At 47.5% G+C, this 25,971-nt stretch overlaps 1 protein-coding gene across 5 annotated transcripts in view; it reads left to right on the plus strand.

The window, feature by feature from the left end:
* Positions 1-25,971, plus strand: part of CSMD2 (CUB and Sushi multiple domains 2) — a 294,243-nt gene that overhangs the window by 136,658 nt on the left and 131,614 nt on the right. For 2 of the 5 annotated variants that reach the window (XM_088067354.1, XM_088067353.1), the window contains exons 7-10: positions 10,469-10,581; positions 17,373-17,450; positions 23,541-23,628; positions 24,616-24,740. In XM_088067354.1, coding sequence (XP_087923480.1) covers positions 10,469-10,581; positions 17,373-17,450; positions 23,541-23,628; positions 24,616-24,740 — 404 coding nt within the window. Of the gene's footprint in view, positions 1-10,468; positions 10,582-16,517; positions 16,650-16,772; positions 16,806-17,372; positions 17,451-23,540; positions 23,629-24,615; positions 24,741-25,971 lie in introns of those variants that run through there. The other 3 variants (XM_088067357.1, XM_088067356.1, XM_088067355.1) reach the window with 3 other exon arrangements.

The raw sequence follows: 25,971 nt of genomic DNA on the forward strand, positions 1-25,971 counted from the left end.
GGAAGGTGCAGCAGGGATTCCTGTGCCGTGTGCCAGGATTGTGTGGATGCAATTCCATGTGCACATTCCTGCTCTGTCCATCGTGGCTCTTTCCACACCTGTCATTGTGCTCCTGGCAGTGACACCTTCACTGCTGCTGCTGGAATATTCTTCCATTGATTTTCCAGTTAAATTATGCCTTTTTGTGAGGGGCTTGTGGTGGAAAAGCTGAATCCTGGCTCTGGAAATCTGAGAGCCTGGGCTGGCTGGGAGAACACCTTCTCCCAGGTGCTGGCAGCTGAGCAGAGCGGGTGGAAACAACTTTCTGCCTCAATGGAAAGGGTTCAGCTTGTTATTCCTGAATGAAAAATTGAGAAATATGCAGGAATTTTGAGGATGTGGTGACGTGACAAAACTCAGTTGTTGTCCTGGAGCCCTCCTCATCCATCTGCCTCCCACAAAGGAGAAAGTTCCAGCCAACCTTCTTCCTTTATATCCGTATTCAAAAATTGGAGTGTTTAACCTAAAGAAAAAACCACCACTCTGATTTCCACAGACCTCCAGCCATCATTTCATTGTTTGCTAATGGGATCTGTACAATTTTCCAGCATCTGTGGCTCGTGGTGGGAGCACCAGCTGTGAATAACTCTGAGTTTGGACACAAATTCCCAGCAAGGCAGAACAAGTTCTGGGGAAGGGAATTGCCAGGGAGATGAATGTCAAGGCTGCTGAAGGCAGACTCGGGCACCACAGGAGCACACAGGGAGGGAGGGAAGTGACTTTTCCTTGAAAACCTTGCTGAAGGTTGGAACATGATGCAATTCCTTCACAGTGGGTTGGGAGTGATGGAAGAGGCACCTGGAGGAGCAGGGTGAATCCCTGGAGAACAGGGATGGAGAGGGAAAAAGGCTTTGTGCTGATTTGGACGCTTTTGTCTGGCCAAAATGAATGGCAGCACTGCCTTAAAGTGTTCAGGGCCTAAAGGGGCTTTGGGAGAGCTGGAGAGGGGTTTGGGACAAGGGATGGAGGGACAGGATGAGGGGGAATGGCTGCCAGCTGGGAAAGGGGAGATGTGGGTGAGATATTGGGGAAAAAATTGTCCCTGTAAGAGCAGTCAGGGGCTGGAATGGAATTCCCACAGAAGCCTCCATCCCTGGAAGTGTCCAAGGCCAGGTTGGAACACTCTGGGATAACGGGAGGTGTCCCTGGAAGGTGGAACTGGATGAGTTTTAAGGTCCTTCCCACCCCAACTATTCCATGATTCCCTGCTGCTGCACTCCTTGTGGAGAGGCCACCACACAACAGGACCCTTTCTTAGAGAATTTATCGCGGGTGTGGGCCTGGAGAGGAAGGACTGAGCGGATTCTGGGGATTTGGCTGGAAGCCTCTGCTCAGTTTTCCCTCAGCCGTGGACGTGGTGCTAAATTCAGTGTGCAGTAAATAAGTAGATGGTTCCACCGAGCTCTGTGCAAAGGGAATTCTGCTCCCAAATCCAACTGCAACTGGAAGTTACGGAGTAAAACATCAAGAGTTCAAGTTGCTCTGCCTGCTGCAAAGGTGAAAGTGTGGGTTCTTCATGCAAACACCTGGAAGTGCTGGAGCCTTTCCATCTTTCTGTCCCTGGGCAAGAATTTTTCATGGTCTGAGTAAGAGCCTCACCCACAAGAGAACTCCAAGCACAGTCAGAGCTCAGCATCAGGTCAGGAATCCTTTTGGGCTGTGGGTGTTGCCATCACTCCAGGTTCATAAATAAAATAAAAACAGTAAATAAAAATAAACCACCAAACTTTCAGCCTGTTCTGAGTTGGGGGAGGTGGTGGGAGGATGGCACGTGGTGTTGCTGTCATCAGGAACTGGTGACAATGGTCAGGGACTGGATTAATGTAGAATTTTGCCTTCACTGGTAGACCTGGTTTACAACTGTCCTCAGGGGCTTTGTCACCTCCCCTGGTCACAGCCTGGCAGTTCCACCCGGCTCTAAAAGGGAGGCAGAAATTCTGTGTCCCCAAAGGGGGATTTCGGCATTTGGGGGTTTTTGGGTTGTTATTTATGCTGAGCATGGAGTTGATAGTGAAATTCTGACGACAATTCCCATCCCGTGGTGCCAAAGGTGAGCAGGAAAATCACTCCGAGAACTCCCAGGTTCTGCTTCCCTCCTTCCCGAGGCTGCTTTGCATTCCATTGTCATTCCTGCTGCTGGAATCCGAACGGGTTTTTCATGGAGCTGTCAGCAAAACGAGTTTCACCTCCCAAATCTGGTTTTCTCCCGGTTTCTGTGACTTTTTTTTTTTTTTTTTCCCCGCACTGTAAAAGAGATTTATAGAAACTACAGAAAGAAATGATAAAATAGAAGAGAGGAGTGTTCAGAGGTTCAGAGGTGGCCCCTGGGCTGGTTTGGTGACTCGTGGCTGAACTCCTCCATGTGCTGGCTTCCTCAGGGAATCAGAAAGCTCCTTTACAACGCGATTTTCCTTTCCCTCTCTTCCCTAAAGGTGTTTTTCCTTCTGGAGCTGAGCGGTGATGGCTGCAGGTGTGGCCATGTCCCTTTTTTCTCCCGGAATGTCACTTCAGTGCCTGCCAGGAGCTGAGCTGCAGGAGGACAGGCTGGGAGCAGGGCAGAACATTGCTGAACCCCGGTGTGACACTGCTGGAGCTGCCACCAAGCAGGGGCACTCCCACCAAGTTTGTCACTTCCACCCAGCCTCTTCCATTATTAATGAAACATCCCGGAGCCAGCCAGGATCGGCTCGGTCCCTCCTGCGTGTCTGGGAGCGCAGAGGTCTGAGGTGACCCGATTGTGCTCCAGGTCCCCAAAGGGAGAAAATTCTGTGCCCGCTGAGCTGGAAAAGCACCAGGATGCAGCTCCCAAATTTCCCTCGCAGCTTCTTGGGCTCCCTCTGCAGATTTTAGTGGGCTGAAGCATCCCCCCCCTCCCTGCCTCCCCAGCCTCGTTTGTCAATAAAACTCCAGGTTTAATGGGATTTAAGTGCATTGTTAGGGTGACAAAGCCTGCCCTGCACGGAGGGCTGGTTGTTATTTATCTGGTGATAAACACAGCCCGGCTCCTTATCAGCACATCTCCCCTGCCTGCCCGGGGAAAACAATCTCTGCAGCTCTGATATCCAGGCTTCAGAGGAAATTCTAATAAAGCTGTAGCAGGTTCCAGGGGGTGTGTGGGGATTTGCAATGCGGCATTAGAGAGCCTCAATTGCGTTCTGTTGTGCTGAATTAGGGGTGGTTTGCTCTGAATGGAATAAATATAATCGTGTTTGTCACCTCGTTGTGCTGTGACTGGAACCGAGATGGTTTCAGGGTGGGAGAGTGGTGGGAAGCGCTTTGGTTCTGTCACTTGACTTCTTTTTATTGGGGTAATTAGCAGCAAGGGTGGGATTTATTATCTGATTATTTTAATTGGGAGGAGCCCTTTCTTATCCCCATTTGCGTGGAGCCCAAAGGTCTCCCTGTGGGTGTACAGAAAGAGGAATCTTCTCCTTTCCAGGATAATTGAGGTTGGAAAAGCCCTCACCCAGTCCTTGTCCCCAGCCCACATCCAGGCCTTCCCTGGGCTCCTCCAGGAATGGGAGCTCCAAACCTCCCTGGGCACTTCCAAGGCCTGATCTTGTATTGTACCAATCATTCTGAACATCTTATTCGAGCTTGTCTGCTCTCTTAAACAAAATATACTTAAGCACCTCTAGACCTCATTTCTCGGTCGCAGGAGACATCTCCTCACAATGGACTTTTGCAAGGAAAATGAATAATTAGATCCAGTTATTGTTCCTCCTTTAATGCTGGAGGCACGGCAGGTGCACTCCTGCATCTCAACTGCGCTCCAGAGCCTGCAAGTGCCCCAGCAAGTGCAGGGAGAGATCCCACATCACCCCACACCTTGGGAAGCAGCAGCCTGCCACATGGAAATCCTCTGATTATAGGCAATTCTGTAAAAAAACACCCTACAAACAAAGCAAATGAACTTCTGGGACTAGTCAGAGATTTCCCTTGGCAGGATGTGCCCCCTCCAGGCTTCCCAGTTCCTTCCTTCACTGGAATGTTTCAAGGCTGGAATTCCCCACTGGAATGTTTTTAAGACCCATCATAACCCCAAGGACAGATTTAAACAAGCTTTTTCCTGCAGGAGGAGCAGTGCACTCCTCATTTCCCAAAAAAGAATGGGAATTTCCTTAAGGACAGGTTATTTCTAGTGTGGAAAACTTCCTGGCGTGTTCACAGCACCCTCCTGCAGGCTCCAGGGAATCTGCTGGCACCAGATCCTGATGGAAAGGACAAAACAGGTGAGGTTTGCTCCAAATCCAATCAAAAATTGCCCCCAGGGCAGACCCAGCACCCTTGGACTGGAAATGAAGAATTCTCCTGGTCTGGGCTTTGGCTCAGCCTTAGTCCCAGGGTGCAGCCTAAGGGTAAATCCTTCTGGAACAATTTTTGGTCTCCATCCCTCTGCAGTTCTTGTTTCCACTCCCAGAACTGATAACAACAGACTTCAGCTTCATGTCCAAGAGCAACAAATCAGTCCCAAAGCTTCCACTTCCAGGGATCCCTGGCTCTTTCCAGAACAATTTATCCCCCACTTCCCTTTTCCTTCCTTTTTCCTTGCATTCCCTCAAAAGGTGAAAGGGTTTCCAAGCAGCAGTAAAACTTCCTTCATTGACATCACCTTTAATTCCTGCCCTCCAAGAAATTTGCTAGTTAGGATCAAATAAATCCTTTTAATTTTTTTTTTTTTTCCCAGGAACTCCTACACTGGAGTTCTTAATTCTTCATTTTTTTATGTGGCATTTCCCCAGCTCATCGTTACAGAAGCATAAACCAAATCCTTGGCTGATTAGGGACGATGGAACTCAACTGGAGACAAAGCCAAGCCAATTTCCACTGTCCAGGGTGCCTGATAATCTCATTTTTCTGCTGTTTCCTTCACCTCTAAAATGCCTCAAAATTATCTCAGGCTGAATTCTCCTGGATCACTGTTCTGGATTAATTTCACTTTAATGAGAAGTGTTTCAATGGTCCATAGGCATTTCTGGAGCTGTCACAGCTGAGCACCCCAACAGATGAAAGTATCTCTGAGTGGGTTTTATTACATTTAGCAGTGATTTATGCACAAACTCACCCACTGGGGTTTAGTTTTTCTTGGATTTCATGGATATTCCACACATTTACACACACAGGCAATGGATATCTATGTTAGATACTAAAAGAGTAACGAGCTCATCTTGGAGGCAAATATTTCCCAGCCATTCATAAAACGTAGATTTTTAGTTTTAGAGTGAAAACCTCTTTAAACCAAAGGCACAACTTTCCATGGAGCAAAATGCAGCTGGTACAGAAAGGAAATTGTAAAGCACTGAGCTGGCCACCAACACAGAAGTATTTCCAGTTTTCACCCTGATGAAGCTAAAATCCCATCAAAGCTCAGTCTGGAAAATTCTGAAATATTTCAGAATGGACACAACCTGGAGGAGAGAGGGTTCCTGCCAGAACCCAGCTTTGTTCTGCTCTCAGATTGGACATCAGGAGGTTGGAAATTCCAGGAGGAATTTCCTCATGGAAAGGGTGGTCAGGCCTCCTAATTCCCATTCTTTTTTGGGAAATGAGGAGTGCACTGCTCCTCCTGCAGGAAAAAGCTTGTTTAAATCTGTCCTTGGGGTTATGATGGGTCTTAAAAACATTCCAGTGGGGAATTCCAGCCTTGAAACATTCCAGTGAAGGAAGGAACTGGGAAGCCTGGAGGGGGCACATCCTGCCAAGGGAAATCTCTGACTAGTCCCAGAAGTTCATTTGCTTTGTTTGTAGGGTGTTTTTTTACAGAATTGCCTATAATCAGAGGATTTCCATGTGGCAGGCTGCTGCTTCCCAAGGTGTGGGGTGATGTGGGATCTCTCCCTGCACTTGCTGGGGCACTTGCAGGCTCTGGAGCGCAGTTGAGATGCAGGAGTGCACCTGCCGTGCCTCCAGCATTAAAGGAGGAACAATAACTGGATCTAATTATTCATTTTCCTTGCAAAAGTCCATTGTGAGGAGATGTCTCCTGCGACCGAGAAATGAGGTCTAGAGGTGCTTAAGTATATTTTGTTTAAGAGAGCAGACAAGCTCGAATAAGATGTTCAGAATTAATGGTACAGCTCTCCTGATAATTTCAGGAGAGGTTTGGATGAAAAGTTAAAAATACAGGTGAAGTGAATAATAACACACAGGGAGATAAAGAGCTGCTGAGAGTGTCCCTGAGTTGCAGTGAGAGGGAATTGAATCAGAATTGGCAGGGTATCCATGGAATAAAGGATGGGAGGGAAAAGGAGGCTCTGGCAGAGCTGAGGATGGAGCTCAGAGTGAAATTTGGGCTGGGCTTAGTTTTGTGCAACAATTCTGGTTAAACTTGGCATCCCCAGCACTGAATCCAGTTGTGGATTGTGGAATTCCAGAATGGTTTGGGTTAGGAAGGAACTTCAATCCCATCCAGTGCCACTCCATCCATGGGCAGGGATACATTCCATTATCCCACCTGCTCCAAGCCCTGCCCAGCTTGTCCTGGGGAACTTCCATGGATGATCTAGGTGTGCTCTTCTCCTTGGATTTCATATTGACCACCAGCCTTGATTTCTCCACCCCTGGAAATGCTGCTGGGATCTGCCCCTGACTCCTCCACCCCTGGAAATGCTGCTGGAATCTCTAACATCAGCCAGGCTGGATCCTGGCTTGTCCTCGTCCTCGTCCTTGTCCTCGTCCTCCTCCCAGCCACTCCTGTAGGTCTCACTTTGGGTTACAGCCAGGGCAGGAAAAGGTGGATCTGAGCTCCAGGAAGATGAAATTTCAGGGAGATTCACACAGAATTTGTGCTGGATGCTCCAGGAGGAGCCAGGATCCAGCCTGGCTGATGTTAGAGATTATCAGCAGAGATCCAAGGGGGTGTCAGAACAGAGATGAAATGAACAGAGAGGTGAAATTAAATCAATAAAAGCAAAAAGGAAAAAAAAAACAAAAACCATCCCCAGGGATGTCCTTTGCTTTTATTTGAAGCTGGTGTGTTTGACTACACTCCCATTCTGGGCAGCACCAGGGCACCTTCAAATTCATATTTAAATCTATCATCCCCGTGTATTTCACTTGAAATAACAGGATTTCAGGTGGAATTCCTGCCTTTTAGTCATGACCTTTGACTCTTGCAGCATCCACATGAGGAATTCTCATTGTATTTGGGTCCATTTAAGGAGAACTAATGGCCAAATTGAGGATAATCAAATTTCAGAGTGCTCAAAATCCATGTGCAAACATCTCCTCCTGCTCCTCCAATGCTTCTGCCTCACTTTGTGATACTTCATTGATTTTTTTCTTCCCTTCCTTTTCTTCCTCTCTGCGTGGAAACAAATTAAAGCAGGAATTGGGATTGTAAATAGATAATGGGACGTGAATGCAGAGTAATCAGTGCCAGCCATGTACAGCCATACTAATTGTGCCAGGGGAGGGAATGGGATAAATATTTAATGCCTGGATTCGGTGGGAAGTGAGAGAGCAAGGAAAGAAATAAAGAGTTGAGAATTCCTCACTTCAAAAAGGAGTTCATCAAAATTCCTTCATCAAAAAGGAGTTTTGATGGCATTAACCCTTCCCTGTTATGAATAAAGGAATTGTGTTTAATGTGGAGGCTTTGGTGGCACTCAAGGGAAAAACAGATTAAAAACGCTGCTGGGAAGGATTTGGGATAAAATCAATTGTTTGAAATGAAGTTTTTTCCCCTCAGGCTGAACAGAGTTCAGGTGGGGCTTGGGGGCAGGGTGGTGACAGCAAAGGAAAATACAAAGTAAGACAAAGATCTGCCCGCCCTGTCCCCAAACCCCTGCTAGGAAATTTGGGATGATTCCCTGGTTTTCTGGTTCTCCTCCCAGCTGAGCATCCTTGCCATTCTCTCTGAGATCCATCCCCAGCAGCCAGGACATTTGCATGGTGAGGCCGTGTAGCTGGAATCAAATATTCCATTATCAATGAACTATTAATGTGCCTAATGATCAATTGAAACCTGTGGGAGCCTCCAGGTGAAAAGCTGCTGGGAGCTGCAGGTGGGCACGGAGTTTTCCATGGAATGCTGAGCTCCAGCCATGGTGTTTCTTACCCAGAACATTTTCACCCCTTTTTCCACCGAATCTGGGGCTGGTCAGGGCCTTTTAGGGGATGGAAACATTCAGCCTGCAATTCTGCTGGATTTCAGGTGAGAAAGGGGAGGGGAAAGGGAGTTCTGGAGGGAACAGAATCATGGGGGAGAGTCTGTCAGGGTGTGCCTGGCAATGAGGAGCTGATGGGGGTTTCTTGGCTAATTCTGTCTTTTCCAAAAGCTGTCAATGTCTTGAGCAAGTGACACGTGGAGCTGAGGAAAATTTCCATGCAGGAAAGTCAGGGAAAGGTTTTCCTTATCCCTAAATCTTCTGTGGGTGCAGAACACAGGGGCTGTCATGTATTTTTTTGTCCCTTTTCCTGGATTTGCCTTCAGGAATTTCTCCTGCTGTTGCAAAGGCAGGAGGAAGTGCCATCTATTACAGTTTTCCAGATGATTTTCCAAGTGTTCATTCACTGGGTTGGTGGAATTTTAACAGTTCAAGTATTTGGGATCCTTGGAAGTTTGTGGTGGGATGGGAAAACCATCACAGTCTGGAGAGTCAGTCCTGGGGGGGCTCAGCCTGGAGAAAAGGAGGCTCAGGACAGGTTGGGTTTGAGGGTCCTGGAGATCTTTTCCAACCTTAATGATTCCATGAGCCTGTGGAGATGAAGCTTCCGTGTCAGTGGATTCCCAGTCCTCAGGCTACTCAATCCACCCTTCAAGGATGTGCTGATCAAAAACAAAAGTAGGGATGGGGACAGGAGAAGTTGAGCCTCATTCAGGCAGCTTTGGTTCATTGTTGTCTATTTTTTGTCTCAGGCAATTGAATTACAGATGAGAAAGCGAAATTTGGCTCTGCATATCTAAAGATTAATTCTTTAGAATTAATTATTATGAATTATATTATTATTGATATATTAATTATAATTAGTAATTATTTTGCTGCTGCTGCAGAATGAACAATGAATTGGCCCTTGGGGCTGAGAGTATTAAGTTTAAGGGTGTTGTCATAACAACCAGCCAGGGGAACTTCCTCAGGATGGGTTTGAGGCATCCCATATTCCATCTCAGCCCCAAATCTGTTTGTTAGAACTCAGTTGTTTGAGAAAGTTTCAAGTTCAGTCGGTTTAGCTGCCTTTGAGTTCCCCAAGGATGGCAAAAAGCCAGAGAGGATCCATTTCTGCACCACCTCGTCCTCCTGAAAGGGCTGGGCCGTGGAGAAGTGATGGGGAACACCCTTAAAGGCCAGCTTTAGAAGCCTCAGAGTGCTGCAGGATCCAGGCACAGGATAATCCAGGCTTTGGATTGTACTGTAGGTGGCAGAGATGCTTTAGTTATGCACTAATCACCCTGCAAGCTCATTAACGGGCAGGGAGCGCAGGGCAGCCCCTCTGCCATTAATTAACGCTGCCAATCCCAGCCTGGCTCCCACTTGGAGGAGCTGGGGTCACCTCTGGATGGGCTGGGTGACTGAAGGACTCTTCAGATGCTCCATGGGCTGTCAGATCTGCTGCTAAAAAATGTTTAATAATCAAATCTCAGTTACCCTCCAGATGGAACAGATTCCCAGGATCCTTTTGCCTTCATTAAAAAAAAAAGCAGGGGGTGTTGGAATGCCAAAAATGGGTGTTGGAATGTCAAAATGGGTGTTGAAATGGCAATAAAAGGTGTTAGAATATCAATAATGGGTGTTGAAATTGCAGTAATTGTTAAATGAGTGATGATTGGGGATTAAAATAATTAACTTTTATTAACAGGAACAGGGTTCCATGAGAGCTTTCGTGTCCCCACCATGGTGAATATCACCACTGTGGGCCTCAGTCCAAGTGCTGTGACTTGGGAGAAATGTTGGTCCAGTCTAAATCTTGGCTTGGGGTAAAACTCAGTGAGGGAGTTTTAGCTGGAGTTAAATGACAGAAACAACATCATATTTGAAAAGGAAATAAAATCGTAAACAGATATGAAGGGCGGCTGCTGGGCTCTGGAGCTGCCCACCTCGGTTGCTGGCTGGAATCTTCCTCAGGTTGGGATTGGTCATAAATAAAATAAAAAATAAAGAGGTTCTTGCCATCCTTTCCCTTCCTGAGTTAAAATAAACGGTGTTTTTTTGTAGCGGGGTTAACCAGACATGAAGAGAGGAACTCAGTAAGCCTGGGAATGTTCTTTGCCTTAGGAAAAAGGAATGGAAACCTCTATAATTACAAACACAGAGCTCTCCGATGGGAATCGCAGCTGGAAACACCCCTGGAGTGGGGAGGGTGCTCTCCTTGGGTGTGTGGTACCTGCGCAGGAGTTCCCACATTCCTGGGGGAGGAGGATGGCCTGGAGAGCCGTGTTTGGGGTGTGCTCCCAGATCCTGATGTGGCTGTGCTGCTTGGTCTCTTGCAGGTTCACTGGGATGAATTTGCCCGCCCCTGTGATCAGCAGCAAAAATTGGCTGCGGCTCCACTTCACCTCTGACGGCAACCACAGGCAGAAGGGCTTCAGTGCCCAGTACCAAGGTAAAGAGAGAAACAAATTAATGCCCTTGTCTGGCCTCACCCATCCCAGCTTTCCCAGGAATCCGCAGCTGCCTCCCTGCATGATCCTGCCGCTGTTCATTTTCTACCTGAAATCCCCCTGAGCGTGGATTCCATGGAAAAACCCAGACTGGTTTGAGAGGGACCTTAAAACCCATCCAGTGCCATGGGCAGAGACACCTTCCCCTGTCCCAGGCTGCTCCAAGCCCCCTCCATCCTGGCCTTGGGCACTGCCAGGGATCCAGGGCAGCCCCAGCTGCTCTGGGAAGCGCATCTCAGCCCCTTCCCACCCTCTCTGGGGAGAATTCAGGATCAGGATAAAAAGATTCCAGGATTGGGGTGTTCAGGTGCTGTTGAGGGACAGGAAATCCTTTGGCACTGAAGATGCTGCTCCGAGGCTGTGGCAGCTCCTGGTGGGACCAGAGTGGGACCAGAATCGATTGAGTGGATTCCTTGGAAGTGCTCCCACCATTCCCTGGGATGGCTTTGAAGGAGGTTGTGGCTGCAGCTGGCTCTGGAGGCAGGATCCAGGAGAGAGAAAGTGAAGCAGGGAAGGAGCAGGAATGGCTTTGATTGCCCTCCTAAGGCTGGGCTCAGGGGAGCTCAGCAGGTTTCCTCTCAAGAAGACTTTGCTGGAGAGGAGTTGAGAGAAAGGGAGATGATTTTCCTTGGATAAATCTGCAAAGCTGCCCCATTTGGATGTTCCCAGGTTGTTCTTAGCAGTGCTGTCATGGCCTCAACACATGAACCACATGGATACTTAACTTTTCTGCTTTCCTTGAGCCTGTAAATGACTTTAAATTGCAAGGAAAAAAAAAACCTCTTTTGTTGTTGGTGTGCAGCAAAATGCCTGGAAGAAGCAGCTTCCCTTTGGATGCCTTTTCCCTGGCTGTCAGGATTGCTGCTTTCTCCAAAGCACCTGTCTGAGTCAGCCTTTCTCCCTCCATGGAAAAGTCAGGATGAATGTTCTAATTCCCCCTGATTAGCTGAATGTCAGGGGGTTCTCGTGTGCAGCGGGAGAGTGGCGTTGGCAGAGGGAATGAACTGGGGATTGAGTCTTCAAAAATGAGCAGAACTCCCCGTTCCTGAGCTGCAGTTGAGGCAGCACCTCAGCCCAGACACCAGAGGGGACCTGCCCTCGTTTTTCCTGCTGGTTTTTGTGGAGTTTGGCAGTTTCTTTCTGCCTTTCAATGTTTAAAGAAAAAAAAAAAAAAAAAAAAGCAAAACAAGCAGCCAAGCAGTGAAAATTCCCAGGGATGAAGGGAAGGTGTCTGCAGGCAGTGGGATCTGTAGGACAGGAGATGCTGATACTTTAAAAACCTCCCTGTAACCCTTTCCACAACCTGGTCTGGACATAAATATTTCACTGGAGATAAATCTCTACAAAACTGTAGGCTGTTTAATTCCACAGGAAGCACAGCAGTTGAAATGCATTTTTCATCAGGAGAGCTGAATCAGGATGGGCCAGGAGAAGAAAGGGAGGCTTTAGGGTGGCTCTAATTTGCTGTCTGTTTTCCAAAGACATGTCTGGACATCATTTATGAAGCCCCCATGTCCTCTGGGGCAGGGTCTGGCTTTGCTGATAATCTATAAGAAAACAATTTCCCTTCCAGCTTGTTTAAATTGATCCCGAGTTTTGCAGAATACCTTCGCTGCCTGTTCCCTCTCCACTCTCCCTAATCCGTGCCCTCATTTGGAAATCACTTTAGGAATGTAAAAGCAAGGTTAGATGCAATCAGACTGCGGAGGGTTTTTTTTTATTGTTGTTGAATACAGCAAATTCGTTTCATTCCCTTCCTGGGAAAGTTAAATATTTCCCCCTTCCCTTTTTCCTTTCATTAAAGTGAATCTTGATTTTTCAAATGCTTTCCCCCCATTCCCCATGTAAGGAAATCAAAGGGACTGGGAGAAATCTGTGCATAGGATTTTTTTTTTTTAAAAAAAAATTTCCTCCCCATCCTGCCTCCTCAAAAAGGTGGAAGAAAATAATATTAGAAGTGTTCTAATCAGGGGAGGTGGCAGCACCTCAGGTGTCCCCTGTCCCCCTGTCAGAGGGAATTGGAGAGATAGGAATGCTGCCCTGGCTGCTGCTGCCCCTCTCTGCACATATTTTATGGCAGAACTTGGCTCCCTAATTGCTCTGGAGCTGATTGTTACCAACACATAATTACAGCTTTTATCGATCTCCCCTCCCTGGTTGCTTCCCTTCCCTCCGGGAGGAAGATAAATGGGATGAGCTCCAGCCCTGGCACAGGATAGATCCCAGCAGAGCTGCCTCTGTCAGGGAAGGGCTGGAGAAGCCTCTGTTGCACATGAAAGACATAAATGGCTTTGTGAGGGTGTCACGGGATCTTGGAATGGTTTGGGTTGGCAGGCTTTAAATCCCATCCAGTTCCACCCCTTTCTTGGGCAGCGACCTCCCACTATCCCAGGGTGCTCCCAGCCCCATCCATGGCTTTGATCTACAGATCTACCCATGGGTAGGCTTCAGTTTGGACAGATTTTCCCCTCTTCACTCTGGATCTCTCACTCTTCATCTTGGATCTTCCCCTCCTCATTTTCAATCTTCCCCTTTTTCATCTTGGATCTTCCCTTCCTTATCTCGGATCTTCCATTTCTCATCTTGGATCTTCTGTTCTTTATCATGGGTCCTCCACTCTTCAGCCTGGATCTCCCACTCCTCATGCTGTATCTCCCACTGCACATCCTGAATCTTCCCCTCCTCATTTTTGATCTTCCCCTTCTCATCTTGGATCTTCCATTTCTCATCTTGGATCTCCCACTGCTTATCTTGGATCTTCCCCTCCTCATCCTGGATCTTCCCACTCCTCATCCTGGATCTCCCACTCCTCATCCTGGATCTCCCACTCCTCATCCTGGATCTCCCACTCCTCATCCTGGATCTCCCACTCCTTATCCTGGATCAAGCCCTTGGGTTCCAAAGGGATTTTTTACCTCCTGCCATTCTGAAAGACCTGTGGATTCTCCTGGGCAATTCTGGGCAACTCTGGTGCTTCTGAAAGCTCTGATTTGTGAAGATCCATTGCTCAGGCTGCCAAAAGAGGAATTTTCCCAAGGGTAGAGTTTGAGGGTGTTTCTCTTCACCTCCAAGAACAAGAACCCCTGTGAGTATCCTGCTGTATCCCACGTGCTGCTGAATCATCCCAGCAGGAGGGAGAGATCCAGGCAGGATCTGGATTTAACAGCACTTCCCCCAGCAAGGAGAACAGAGCTGCACGGAATAGATTTTTGCAGTTGTTGTTGCTGAAATGCTGTTTTCCAAATTAAAAATAAATAAATGTCTGCTTAAATTCTCATTTAGAGCAACATGAAGTTGTTTAAAAGGAACAGCCCGGCCTGCCTGCCGTGCTGGCAGAGCTTTGTAATGTCATCTCTCAAATCTGACAGGATGCTGAGTATTCCATTAGATCTGTTGGATGTGTGTGTGCAGCAAAACCCTCCAGAAAACAGGAGTTTCTGTTCATCCAATTATCCTGACACAGTCCTTTGTAGTACTGCTCCACATTCCAATTTACAAACAAAGTAGATTTTCAAATACCAGATTTTTGAGGGCAGGGAGTGGGAGAATTGTTCTTATTTCTTTAATTAAAAAAAAAGCACAAAACAAAGTGGTGCTTTCCTGTGCCTGGTTCTGCTCTAAATGGAGTAATTTGTAAAGTCTGACTTCCATCATTAGGGCTCCAAAATGAAGGATGAGGAGGAGAGGATGCAGTGATCCCTCTTTATCAATTTCTCTTTACCAATTTATCAATTCTACTGGAAAGGGACACGATGCAATTAGGGGAGGAGATGTTTCCAGGGGATGGATGCAGCTCTACCTCTGAATTTTGGGATCAGTGCTCGTTGATGAGTCTGGTGCTGGTTCCTGTTGCTGCAGGGTTTGGGAGCCAGGTTTTCCATCAGGAATGGAGTTGGAGGGAGGTGTTTGTTTGATGGGTTCTGTATCACGCTGTTTTAAGAACGGCGAGAAGCACGACATGACTCTCAGCTGTGTTGTCCCAGGGAGCAAAGTTTGTTATTGATCTTCTTTTATAGACAGGTTTGAGAAGGTGTGAGAGGTAAAACTCTCATTGCTCATTAAAGCACCACACCACCATCACTGGTTAATTGGAACACCACTCCTTGACTACCTCCTACAAACAAACAACAAGGATCCTAAACAACACCTGCAAAGATTGTTGTCCTTTACCAAGGACTGTCTGAATTCCTTCTCATGCTTTCTCAGGCCAGAGTGAGACCCTTGTGTGACTCAGTTTCTCACAGGCTCCGTGCTCCCTGCCTGCTTTCAGCATCCACAGGTTCTGGCAGGGATGGCTCTGGGAGAACCTTGGTTGGAAATATGTCCCTGAAAACTTTCCAGGCCTGGGGGTATCCAAATTAGGAATTCCCTGTGCCAGAGAATCCTGGAATGGTTAGGGTTGGAAGAGACCTTAAAATTCCTCCTCATTCCACCCCCTGCCACCTTGCACTGCCTTCTCCTGGATTTGGGATGTTCAGCACTGGGGAAATCCCTGCAGGTTTCTGTGTCCTGAAGGAAAAGTTGACTTTTCCAAGGATGTCTCATCCCTTCCATGTTGCCACCATCAGCTCTGGTGGGGTTCACCAATGCTTGGGAAGCTTTGCTTGGCTTTTAAATTCTCCCTATCCTGCACAAATCAGCCAAGCTGAGCTTTTGTTTGCGTGGAGAGTGGAAACATTCCTTGGGGGCTGGGTAATGGGATGTGCAGTGGGAAGCTGTGGAGAATACAAAAATGGGGATTATTTTATGAAGCTGCTCCCTCACTGCTTGTGCCCCAAAACACAGCCACAGAGCAGCGACTCAGAGACTGCAGAGTCCCAGCCCACAGCCTTGGAGAATCAAAATCCAAATTCAGCTTTGGAAACTTGGAAACGCCTGGGTTTTATTGCCTGGGAGGGAATGTTGGGCTGGGATTGGGGGGTTTTCCCTGTGTTTGCTTGGAAAAAGCTGGAGAAGCACTGCAGAATGGTGTGTCACTATTTCATTTGAAGCAGAAATAGATTTTTACCCCCAAAAATGTGAGTTTTGGTAGTCCCAACTCCTTTTTTTGATCAACTGATAACACATTTATTAAAAACGTTGAGATCAAGCTGGAAATATCCCGTGATTCCCATCCACATGGACCTTTGGGGCATCCCAAAACCTGCTGCTTTTTTTCTCTCGTGCTGCACTTTCAGGTGGATTTGGAGTAAAAAGAAACAAAGAGTTTGATTTGCTTTGACAGCAGCCTGCTGTTAATTAGTTTTCCCTTCTTCAATTAATAAAAAAAGGCAGCTGCCCTGAACAGATTGAAGCTGGTGAGGAAGACAGGAGCAGCGGCAGCTTTTCCTCATGAATATTTTCCAGCTAATGCAGCCCTGAGTTTGAAGTTATTGCTGCTTTATTTAAAGAGAAATCCAAAAGCTGTGAGGAAATGATGAGTGAAAAGCTCCACCCAGCATCTCCCTCAAAGCAGCACCTCAGGTGAGCTTCAAGGAGCCTCTCCCTGTCTGAGCCTCCTGCAGCAGCTGTTCCAAACAGGTTCTTTTTAAGCCCAAAAAAAACCCTAGCACGATTCAAAACCCCCTCGTTAGTTACATGGGTAATTTTTCTTGACAGCTTTGTCTTAGGAATGTGCTAATTTAGGGATGAAAGCCTGACAAGATGAAGAACACGGGGAGAAGAGTTTGAAGTGGGTGATGGGCTGGGTTTCTCCCTGGGTAAGGGCTGGCTCGTCAGGAAAAGGCTCCCAGAAAGTGATTTGGATGCTGTGGTATCCCAATTCCTGCCAGTGGAGGCTGCATTATCCCAGTTCCTGCCAGTGGAGGCTGGGTTATCCCAATTCCTGCCAGTGGAGGCTGGATTATCCCAGTTCCTGCCAGTGGAGGCTGGGTTATCCCAGTTCCTGCCAGTGGAGGCTGGGTTATCCCAATTCCTGCCAGTGGAGGCTGGGTTATCCCAGTTCCTGCCAGTGGAGGCTGGAATTATCCCAGGTCCAGGTGTTTGAGCTGCTCACAGATGGTTCTGCCAGGTGGGGTTTGTGTCGAACCCTCGGGGGTGGAGGGAGCCTCGGCAGCAGCAGCCAAGTCCAGAGCAGAGACAAATTGCTGCTCCCTGCTGTGGGGAGCTGCCTGTTGGGAAAGGATGGAGCTCTTGGAGATGGATGGAATCCTTGTTCCCTTTCCTGGTTTTTCTCCTCTTTCAGTGGAGTTTTGGAGCAGGGAGGGAATGGTCACGCTTTGGGAGGAGTCCCCCAGGCATGGGGCTCCAGGCTGATATTTCCCTTTGCCAATAATGGGGTTTAATTTTATTTCCCCTGCTGTTTCCCTGCTTTTTCCTGCTGTTTGTTCACACCAGCTCTGCAGTTTTTAGGTTATGAATGGAATGGCTCTGCTGTATAATGGATTCATGGGATAAATTTCTGTGCAGGGGAGAAACCAGCTCAGCATTTTCCTCTCAGCATCCCTGAAGTTCCTTAGACCTTCCCTTTTGCCTGTCTCCCATTTTTAGCGGGTTACAGAGGGATGGGGGGGTTGGACCCCATTTTTATTTTGAAATTAAAGCTCTCCAAAGCCCTAACATGGAAAAGAAATCCCTGCTGGTTTTGAGGGGTCAGGATAAGCTGGCTGATCCCAAAGGGAAGCGTGCAGGGTGTGGGTGATTCACATTTTTCTTCTTCAAACAAAAACTTTAAAAATCTCTGAAGTTCAGCTAAACCTTTTCCTCATCTTCCCTTTGTTTCCCATCCTTGCAGTCAAGAAGCAGATGGAGCTGAAGTCCAGAGGGGTGAAGCTCATGCCCAGCAAGGACAACAACCAGAAGACATCTGTGTGTAAGTTTTTTGGCTCTTCCTTCGCTGTCTTTTTGATAACAATCTCCTGGAACATTTCAGTGGATTTTACAGTAATCTCTAAAACTTCACCACTCTGAAAAGTTTGGGTGCTTTTCCCTCTCTTCCCTCTGCATTTCTGCATCACTTCCTCCTCCCAGTGCTCTGTTCACAAGCATTTACTAACTCCTGGAAGGGGCTGCAGGGGTGTGTGCATTTGGTTGATTCCGTGCTCCAGGGTCGTGGCTTTGGGCTCCTTTTAGTGGAGAAAGCAAATAATTTTGGGAATGGGATCAATGTTATCGCTGTAAATAAGAAGCAGGGATAAGGAACAACATTAAAAAAAATATCTTGGAAAATTTACAGAGGCAGTAGCAGCGTCTTCCTTTTTCTGTTTGAGTTTTATTTCATTTTCCCTGCAGGAAAAAAAAGAAAAAGATAATTCTGGGTTTGTAATGCTGATTTTTCAGGTTGTGGTTAGTGTGTCAGGGGCAGAACATCTGGGGTCACTGCTGTGCCTCCCCCTGGCAGGTGAGAAATCTTGCACCTTTCCATCAGGTTCTTCCCAAATCAGGAGCAAAACCTGTGGTTTTTGTCCCTGAATCCTGGGCTCTTACGGTAACTCTGAGATGAAACACGAGGGATCTGACTCGGAATTAATATTTTATATGGATTCAAATGGGAGCAGGATGTTGCATTTTTCCAGATGGATTTTAGGGGAGAGGCTGGAATTGCTCATTTTGTTGCATAGCCCATCACCCCCATCAGAGAGGAGCAGTTTGGACATTTCACTCGGGTGGATTTTGCAGACAAAATTCAGAACAATGGATGGACTGGATCTGAATCGTGGCTCAGTGTCTTTCTGGAAGGAGGGTCTCCCTCCCAGTTCCCAGGAGAATTTTTAGAGGCCCTGTTTTTTTGGGAGCAAGGCCCAACAAGGTAAAAAACAACCCAAAATCTGCGGAGCAGAAAACAGTGGGGGCCTGTCCAGGAGAAAATAATTCCATTTTAAAGGAAAACTCCCAGTCCAAGCTGTTCCTGGCTGGGTGATACATTCCTTGCCAGGAAGAATTTAATTGGAATTAACATTCCAGTGCACTTAACTGAGTGGGAAATCCATTGGAAAACCCTCCTGGCTCGGTGTGGAGGCAGAGGGATGTGTTTGGAGTAGGGGGTGCGGTATCCTGGATTTTGGGGAATGTGGGGAAGGGAGAGATGAAGTCATTGGTTTAATGAAACATTCTGGCATTAACAATATGCAGAATTCCCATTTCTCCTTCCTGGGAATGGCCTTTGGAGCAGTTTTACCTGTTTTTAATGCCCTGGGGCTGAGGACACAGCACCTGCACTTCCCTTTCCAGCAGATCCTGTCCTGTCCCAGTCCTGCTGCACTTCTGAGAGGGAAAACTAGGAATTCATTCCTTCTGCCTGGTTTATCCCATCCCAAGGGGCTCAGAGCTGCCAGTTTAGCATCTGGGGAGCTCAGATCTTGTCCTGCTGATGGAGGACAGGCTGGCAGTTGTTAAGCTGGAATAATGGGAATGGGGATGGTGGCCCCATTCCGTGGTCCTTGTCACCCCCCTGAGCCTCCAGCTCCTTCCCCATGCCCTGCTCTCCCTCAGGTCTGGATTTTCAGCCCTGATCACCTCTATCTCATGCAGCCTTCTGCTCCCACAGGGAATTTCCAGCTGCAGAAGTGCTGATTCCCGAGGAGATGGCACCAGGAAATTTGATTGATTTTATTTTTTGCAAAGCCTTATCTGCTCTGTTCCCTGCTGGAGCTGCAGGCTTGGCTGTGCCCCTTGTGCTCCCATTACACAGGTGGGACAGGCTGGGTAAAGAAATTTCCTATCCCAGAGCAATTTCACTTGCTTTGGCTCAAACACCAGAAATTCAGGAATTCTTGTGTCTCTTGGTAACACTTAAAGCTGTGCCACAGAACCCTAAAATAATTAAGGCTGGAAAAGATCAAGTCCAACCTTCAAGTCCTTGGGTTTTTTTTCCCCGTTATTCCTACCAGCGATGTTTTCTTTGCTAAAACCTGACCTAAAATCCCCCCTGGAAGAATCCACACTTAAATCCTGCAGGTCTTGCAGAGGTTTGGGATTTGGAAATGCTTGGTCAGATGAAAACCTGTGTGTTTTGTGGGGCTGAATGGAGGCAAAATGTAGTGATGTGACAGCTGCTTGTGTTATTGCAGGGAAAAAAATCCATAAAAATAGGGAATTTTGGGGGGAGGTGCTGCTTGTGCTCATTTGCAGTGGAGTGTGTTTGAATTCGTAATTAAGTGCCTTGTACTGCTCACCATCAGTAAAATTATTTGGAAATCTTGCTTTAATCACTTTTGGAGGGAAAAATAATACAGAGAGAAAAATAATGCAGTTGCAAGAAATAGTTTTAAATTTTAGGTCACGTTTTGGAGGCTGTTTCTGGCATTGAATGCAGAATGTAAATGTGAATATTCCACGTCCCACAGTGGGAAAATTGTGGTGTTTTGGGTTTTAAAAAGCATCATCAAAGTTGCTTTTGTGGTGTTTGGGCGAGGCTGATCTGGAGGGGGTGTCTGGAAGGACTTGGATGAAGGAGTGAAAGTTCTGTGCATGTCCAGCTCGGTCAAAATCTGCTTTGGAAAGTCATTTTGGGGGTGTTGAGCAGTTTTTAGGTCTCGGCCAAGTGTGTGGGATTTTGGGGAGGTGTGAGTGGTGCCCAGGGCTGAGGGACGCAGGAGCCAGCTGGGGTTTGGGGACAAGCTTTGCTTGGGTTCCGTGGGATGCCCTGGAAGTGGTCTGGGAATTCTGGAATTCTGGGAATGCTTGTCAACCTGCATCTCCTGAACTGCTCTGGGATAGCACAAGGTGGGAAATTAGCGTTTAGAATTGTCCAGGTGGAACGTTTCCAGCTGGAATTGGATTTTCCCAGTGTCAGCACCTCACTGTGCCCTTTTCACACGTGGTGTTGCTAACATTGTGAGTGTTCAGTGTCTGGGTCAGTGTCACTGAGGTTCTGGAATCACTTAATCCTTGTTTTTTGGATCTTTGGGGGTCGGAAATGCAGCAGGACCTCGCTGGGGTGAGGCCTGCACCCATAAATCAGCTCCCTGCTCTCAGGCCTGATCTTTGTAATCTTTCCCAGAAGTTTGCATGAAATTCCTCAGAGCCCTGGTGTGTGCACACAGATTAACCCTTTAAACCATGTAATTCCTGCTGCAGTCCTTCCCGCCCCTCCTGCCAGGAGTTTGTACATTTATAACCTGCTTTCACTGGATTCCTCATGCTGAGAAATGTTGGGGCTTTGTCAGAGGTTTTCTGAGGTGCTGCTTTATTTTGTAGTTCTGAAATTCAGTGAGAAATTGTCCCTTGGGAATCTGTCAGTGAACATTTTAAATCAAGAGAGCTAGAACTAAATATTTTAACAGTGAATTCCAGTGGCAAACTGAACAATCAGAATTGACTGCCACTGAATTCATGAGGAGAAAGAAATTAAAAAACTAGTAGATTGAGGGGATGGAAAACCAATCCCATGGCTGGGAGAGAAATTTCCTGAGCTTCTAACACAGAAATTGAGCAGTTCATCACAATTTTTACTTTTCCAGTAACCTTGAAGGGTTCATTTGGGAATGGCACAGCCCAGATGAAGCTTTGGGAAGGTGAACACAGCACTGACAGTGAATTCTCAGCACGACAAATCCAGTTTAAAACCTTTGGGCTATTCTATTTGTCTGTGTGTGTGTGTTCAAAACAAAAGGTAGAGAACAAAAGTTTCTGTAAATGAGCATCTAATGTAAATGAGCATCTCCTCCTTTTCTTTCACTCCCCTTAAAAGGGAAATTCCCCAATTCCCAGGATATGGAGATATCTTCCCTCTCCCCCTTGCTCAGTTTTATCTTTCCTGATCCGTGCTTTATCTACACGTGTTTTTAGGTGTTAATCCATCTCCAGCTAATGAGAGATGAACTGGGCTTGCACCTCAGCAGTGGGACTGACAAACTCTCCTCCAGGGCCTGTGTTTTCCTGAGATCTGGGGCCTCATTTCTTCCCAAAGTTTTGAATCCCAGGCTTTGTTTTTGTCTGATACAGGAAATAATCACCGGGTGTGACAGCAGTGACCCACTCTGGGGGGCACAAAAGGGGTGTTCTGACCATGGGAGGAGGAATTTGCTGTGGGAATGTGATTTTTTTTCTCTGAGGAAGAGCTCCTAAGTGTCGGGATGCAGCCCTGGAAGCTGTGGTTGTTACAGGTGTGTCTGCTCAGGGGGACTTTTACAGGAGGAAAATCAGGAATCTGAGCACTTTCCTTCACTCCCACATGGCCTTGGGACATAAAACCTTCGTTGGGTCCCTGATCCTGAGGTGAATTTCCTTTGTTTGGAGCTGCCTGTGCATAGGCATCACCTTTGTGTGAAGGGAAGGAACCCCAAGGAGGATGGTGGCGCTTGAGGACTTTGTTCAGCCAAACTTTTCCTGTCAGAAGCTGGGACCTGAACCCATGGGCTCCCTTCCTTCACACCCTGGGGTGATTTGGAATTCCCTGGGCCTGTGAAAAGTGGCAAAGCAAAGTTTGGAGCTACAAAAAAATCAAGGGGTGCTGGATGCTGTCTTGGTGCTGCTGCCTCCTCACCTGACTGAGCTTAACCAGGGGTTATGGGCATGGAAAGGTGGAGAAGCAATCCCTCAGGAGGCTGTTCTCCATGAATCCATGTCTCTGTCACCTCTGTGCCCTCACGCACACGGAGGAGAGCCCAGAGCACCAAAGTGTCTGTGGGAAAACAGAGCCATGTGTGCAGACAATCCCAGCCCAATCCCTGCTCCAGCACGGCAGGAAGGGAGGAAAAAAGGGCCTTAAAAAGGAAATTCCTAAAAAGGACTTAAAGGGCATCAGAGGAGGCGTTAGTGATGAGGAGAAGCTAGAATATTTTTGGGATCAGCACAAGTTGGGAAGCATCGATCCTTCCCTCTCCGTAGGAGCAGTTGTAGCTGGGGATGCACCTGGGATTCCCCCGTGGTTAATTCCCAAATATTGGATGGTCTTGGCTTTGTGTGTGTCCAGTCTGGGTGGATCCTCCCCGTGGCTGCTCTTCCCCCTGCCCCTGCAGGGCTCCAGCTGCTGAGCCCTCGTGTCTGCCATGAGGAACAGGCTGGTGCCACCTCAGTGTCACCCTCCCCCTGGCAGGGGGCCTTTGGGCCACCATGTTTGGAATAAAATTGGGATTTTCTTCCCTGTAATCCAGCTGTAGGCAGAGGAGGAATGGAAATGGGGTTGTTCCAGTGCTTCAGCATCATGGTTGAGAAATGTGGTGGTGTTTTGGGTGCAAAGAAAACTAAGTCCCATCGAATTCCTGTGGCAAAAAGTCACCCTTTTGTTCCGTATTACTGTGCTGGAATTCAGGCTGGAAATGAGGATTGTGCCAGGGCTGAGGAACCCCCGGGTTACCTCACCCTGAACCCTCCTTTGTGGCTTGGGCAGGTTGGAGAGGGCTGGAAATGGGAGGCAGAGGATGGAGCTGGGAGGTTTCTTCAGTGCTGGTCACCACTCCATGGGTTTCATGTTTGTTGGCATCGAGGTTGCTCCATGAAATTTTCCATGCTCCAACTAAATGGCTTGGCTTTAAAATCCTCGACTTGCATTCCCCTCTCCTTTCTCCCTCTCGTTCTGTGCTTGGGTTTTCCCCCTGGGATCACACACCTGCCTTTCCATGGAGCTGTTTTCTTTGCCTGGCACACCGGGCTGGGCTTGGAGGGCTACGAGGTCACCTCGGAGGGTTGCAGGTGGCATTTTAATCACAGGGCTCTGTAACTGGTGTCATTGAGCAGAATGGAAAAATAAAGCAAGAAACCAGCTTCTTCCAGAGGTATTTCTTTAGTGGAATGGAGGGAAAATTGTGTCCCTGGCTGGCATTTCCTAGAAAACGCTCAGGTGTGTAAACTGAGCAGGATATTTGTTTCCAAAGCCGTTGTTTTCCCGGAATGAAACAGAACACGTTGAGGTTTCTGAGCTCCAAGTTGCCATTTTTCTCGCCACATCCACCAAGACAGCTGCTGAAAGAATGTCCCTTTTGCTATTCTGTCTCTGTATGTGCTGTTTTTTGCTTTGTAGTAACTCAGGTTGGTGTGTCCCAGGGACATAATTTGTGTCCAGACCCTGGGATTCCTGAGAGAGGCAAAAGGATAGGCAACGATTTTAGGTAAGAACATTTCCTGTGTGTTCTGTGCATGCTGCAGAGCTCCTGTGTGTCCCTGGGTGTGCTCCTGGCCTGGGGGGTTCTGTTTGCTCTCTCCCAAAATCCTGCCCAGTTTTGGGGAACACGTGTGTAAAACCTTGCCTGTGTGTGCTGTTCCATGTGAGGATCTCTAAAGATTTCTTGAAATATTTTTGTCCTCTCCCAATCCAAGTTGTAGAATCCCTTTATGCTGTCATCCCTCCCCTGGAAAACTGAAGCAGCCAAAAAAAAATCACTTTCTAAATTAGCTCAAGCCCCAGCATGGCCCTTCCCTTAGAGAACTTGAGGTGACTGAGGTTCCTTGTCGCTGAGTCTGTGTGGTGCCAGCTAATTGGGAGTTACAAAGTTTAAATCAGTGCTGTTGTTCCTTTCCAGTCCCCAGTTTTCCTTTGCAGGGATGCCCCAGCTGCTGGTGGCCGTAGGGAATCAATATTTCATCTGATTTTGCTGGCCAGGGCTGTTTTGCTCATGGAAAGTGTCTCTCAATTGAATCCCACCCTGTCCAATTCTCCTCACATCCAGCGAAGGAGGGAGGGCAGAGGAAAGGGAATTCCCAATGGTCCCTAAATTCCACAGGATGAATTCCCAGCCACTGCAAACTGGACTGTGTTACCTCAGTGAACAAAGCAGCTGCAACAGCAAGGGCTCAGAATCCAAACCACAGAATAAAGAACAAAACTCTGAGCAGTTGATAAAGATGTATTCTTTTTTTACTTCCTAAGAACGCTGAGCGTGTCCCCTCCCAGGGCTGTGGGTGAAATTCCCACTGAAATGTCACTAAAGACTGGGATTTGGACATCAGCACCTGGGACGAGCACAGCAGAGGGGGAGGCAGAGCTGGTCCCTCCTCCCTTCCTGCTGCTGCCTGCAGGGCCAGAGGGCGGCTCTGGCCCCAAATCCTGGGATGCACAAGGCAGGACAAGGCTGATGGCCCCTCTGTCCCCTCTCCAGGCTGGGCTCCAGCATCCAGTTCTCCTGCAATGAGGGCTACGACCTGCAGGGCTCCAAGAGCATCACCTGCAAGAGAGTCAGCGACATCATCGTGGCCTGGAGCGACCACCGGCCGGTCTGCAGAGGTGAGGGGGCTCAGCCTGGCTGGATTTTGGGATCTGTGGGAATTCCCAGCTCCTTCGTGTGCCTTTTCCATCACCCATCCTGCCCTCAGATCAAATAATCCCAGTGTGGTTTGGGTTGGGAGGATGTTGAGGACCATCCTGTTCCTTCCACTATCCCTTCAAGCTGGCCTTGGACACTCCCAGGGATCCAGGGGCAGCCAGAGGGGGCTCAGCTTGTCTGGATTATTCTGATTTGTGGGAATTCCCAGCTCCTGCATGTCCCTTTTCGTAGCCATGATGCCCTCAGATCATCCCCTGGCCAGGTCAAACAGTCCCAGAGTGGTTTGAGTTGGGAAGTGTCTTAAGGAAAATCTCATGGGCAGGGACAACTTCTACCATCCCAGATTGGCCTTGGACACTTCCAGGGATAGGGCATCCACAATTTCTCTGGGAAATCTTTTCCTGAGCTTCCCCACCCTCACATTAAAGCTTTTTCAGCCCCTCAGCCCCTGTTTCTGCACCCCCTTCTCCCCTCACAGACTCTTCCATGAATTTCCCAGCTGTCCCTAAATCCCTTCCCTTCCCTCTCTCCTGAACATTCCTTTTGTTCAGGGATGTAAAACCTGAGCAAGATCATCCCTCTCCCTATTCCAGCTTTTTTCTTCCCTCTCCTCCTTATCCTGTAGGAGGAAAGACTGGAATAAGACCTGGAAAAGCAGAGATGGAGAGAGATTTTTAACTGGAAATGCAGCATTTTGGGGTTGTGCTTCCCCAGGAGCCTCATCCTGTGCCATGAGCCATCAGGGAATGGAGATTTTTTTTTCATTTTTGCCCATGGCCATTTTGATTTCATTCCCTCTCTGAAATGTCACATTGTGATATTTGTAATGCTAATAAAGAACAACTTGTAATATTTTTAATTGAATCCCTTTAAAGCTCTTAAAATCATAAGTAGAGGGTGTTTTTTTTTCCCCCAGTTCTTTTTTTCTTTATTTCATCTACAGATTTTTTCAGGGCTTGGAATCCCATGTAATTCTTGAAACAAGCCTGGAATAAATTGAATCAGTGTAAGAGGATATTTGGCATAAATATGTGGCACTATAAAGGAAATTTGTAGTGTGCTCCTGCAAGAGATAAGAAAGGATTTGTCTGCATTATTCTGTTTCCATGAATCAACTTAATTTTTTTAGCTGCTGAATTTCATGTTTTGGGGTTGCTTTTTTTCTTTTTAAAAAATTTGATTTTTATTTCA

The sequence above is a fragment of the Pseudopodoces humilis genome, chromosome 27 (genome assembly GCF_049639895.1).
Source record: "Pseudopodoces humilis isolate 2021_Gansu_Grassland_sample_001 chromosome 27, ASM4963989v1, whole genome shotgun sequence".
NCBI classification, from domain to species: domain Eukaryota; kingdom Metazoa; phylum Chordata; class Aves; order Passeriformes; family Paridae; genus Pseudopodoces; species Pseudopodoces humilis.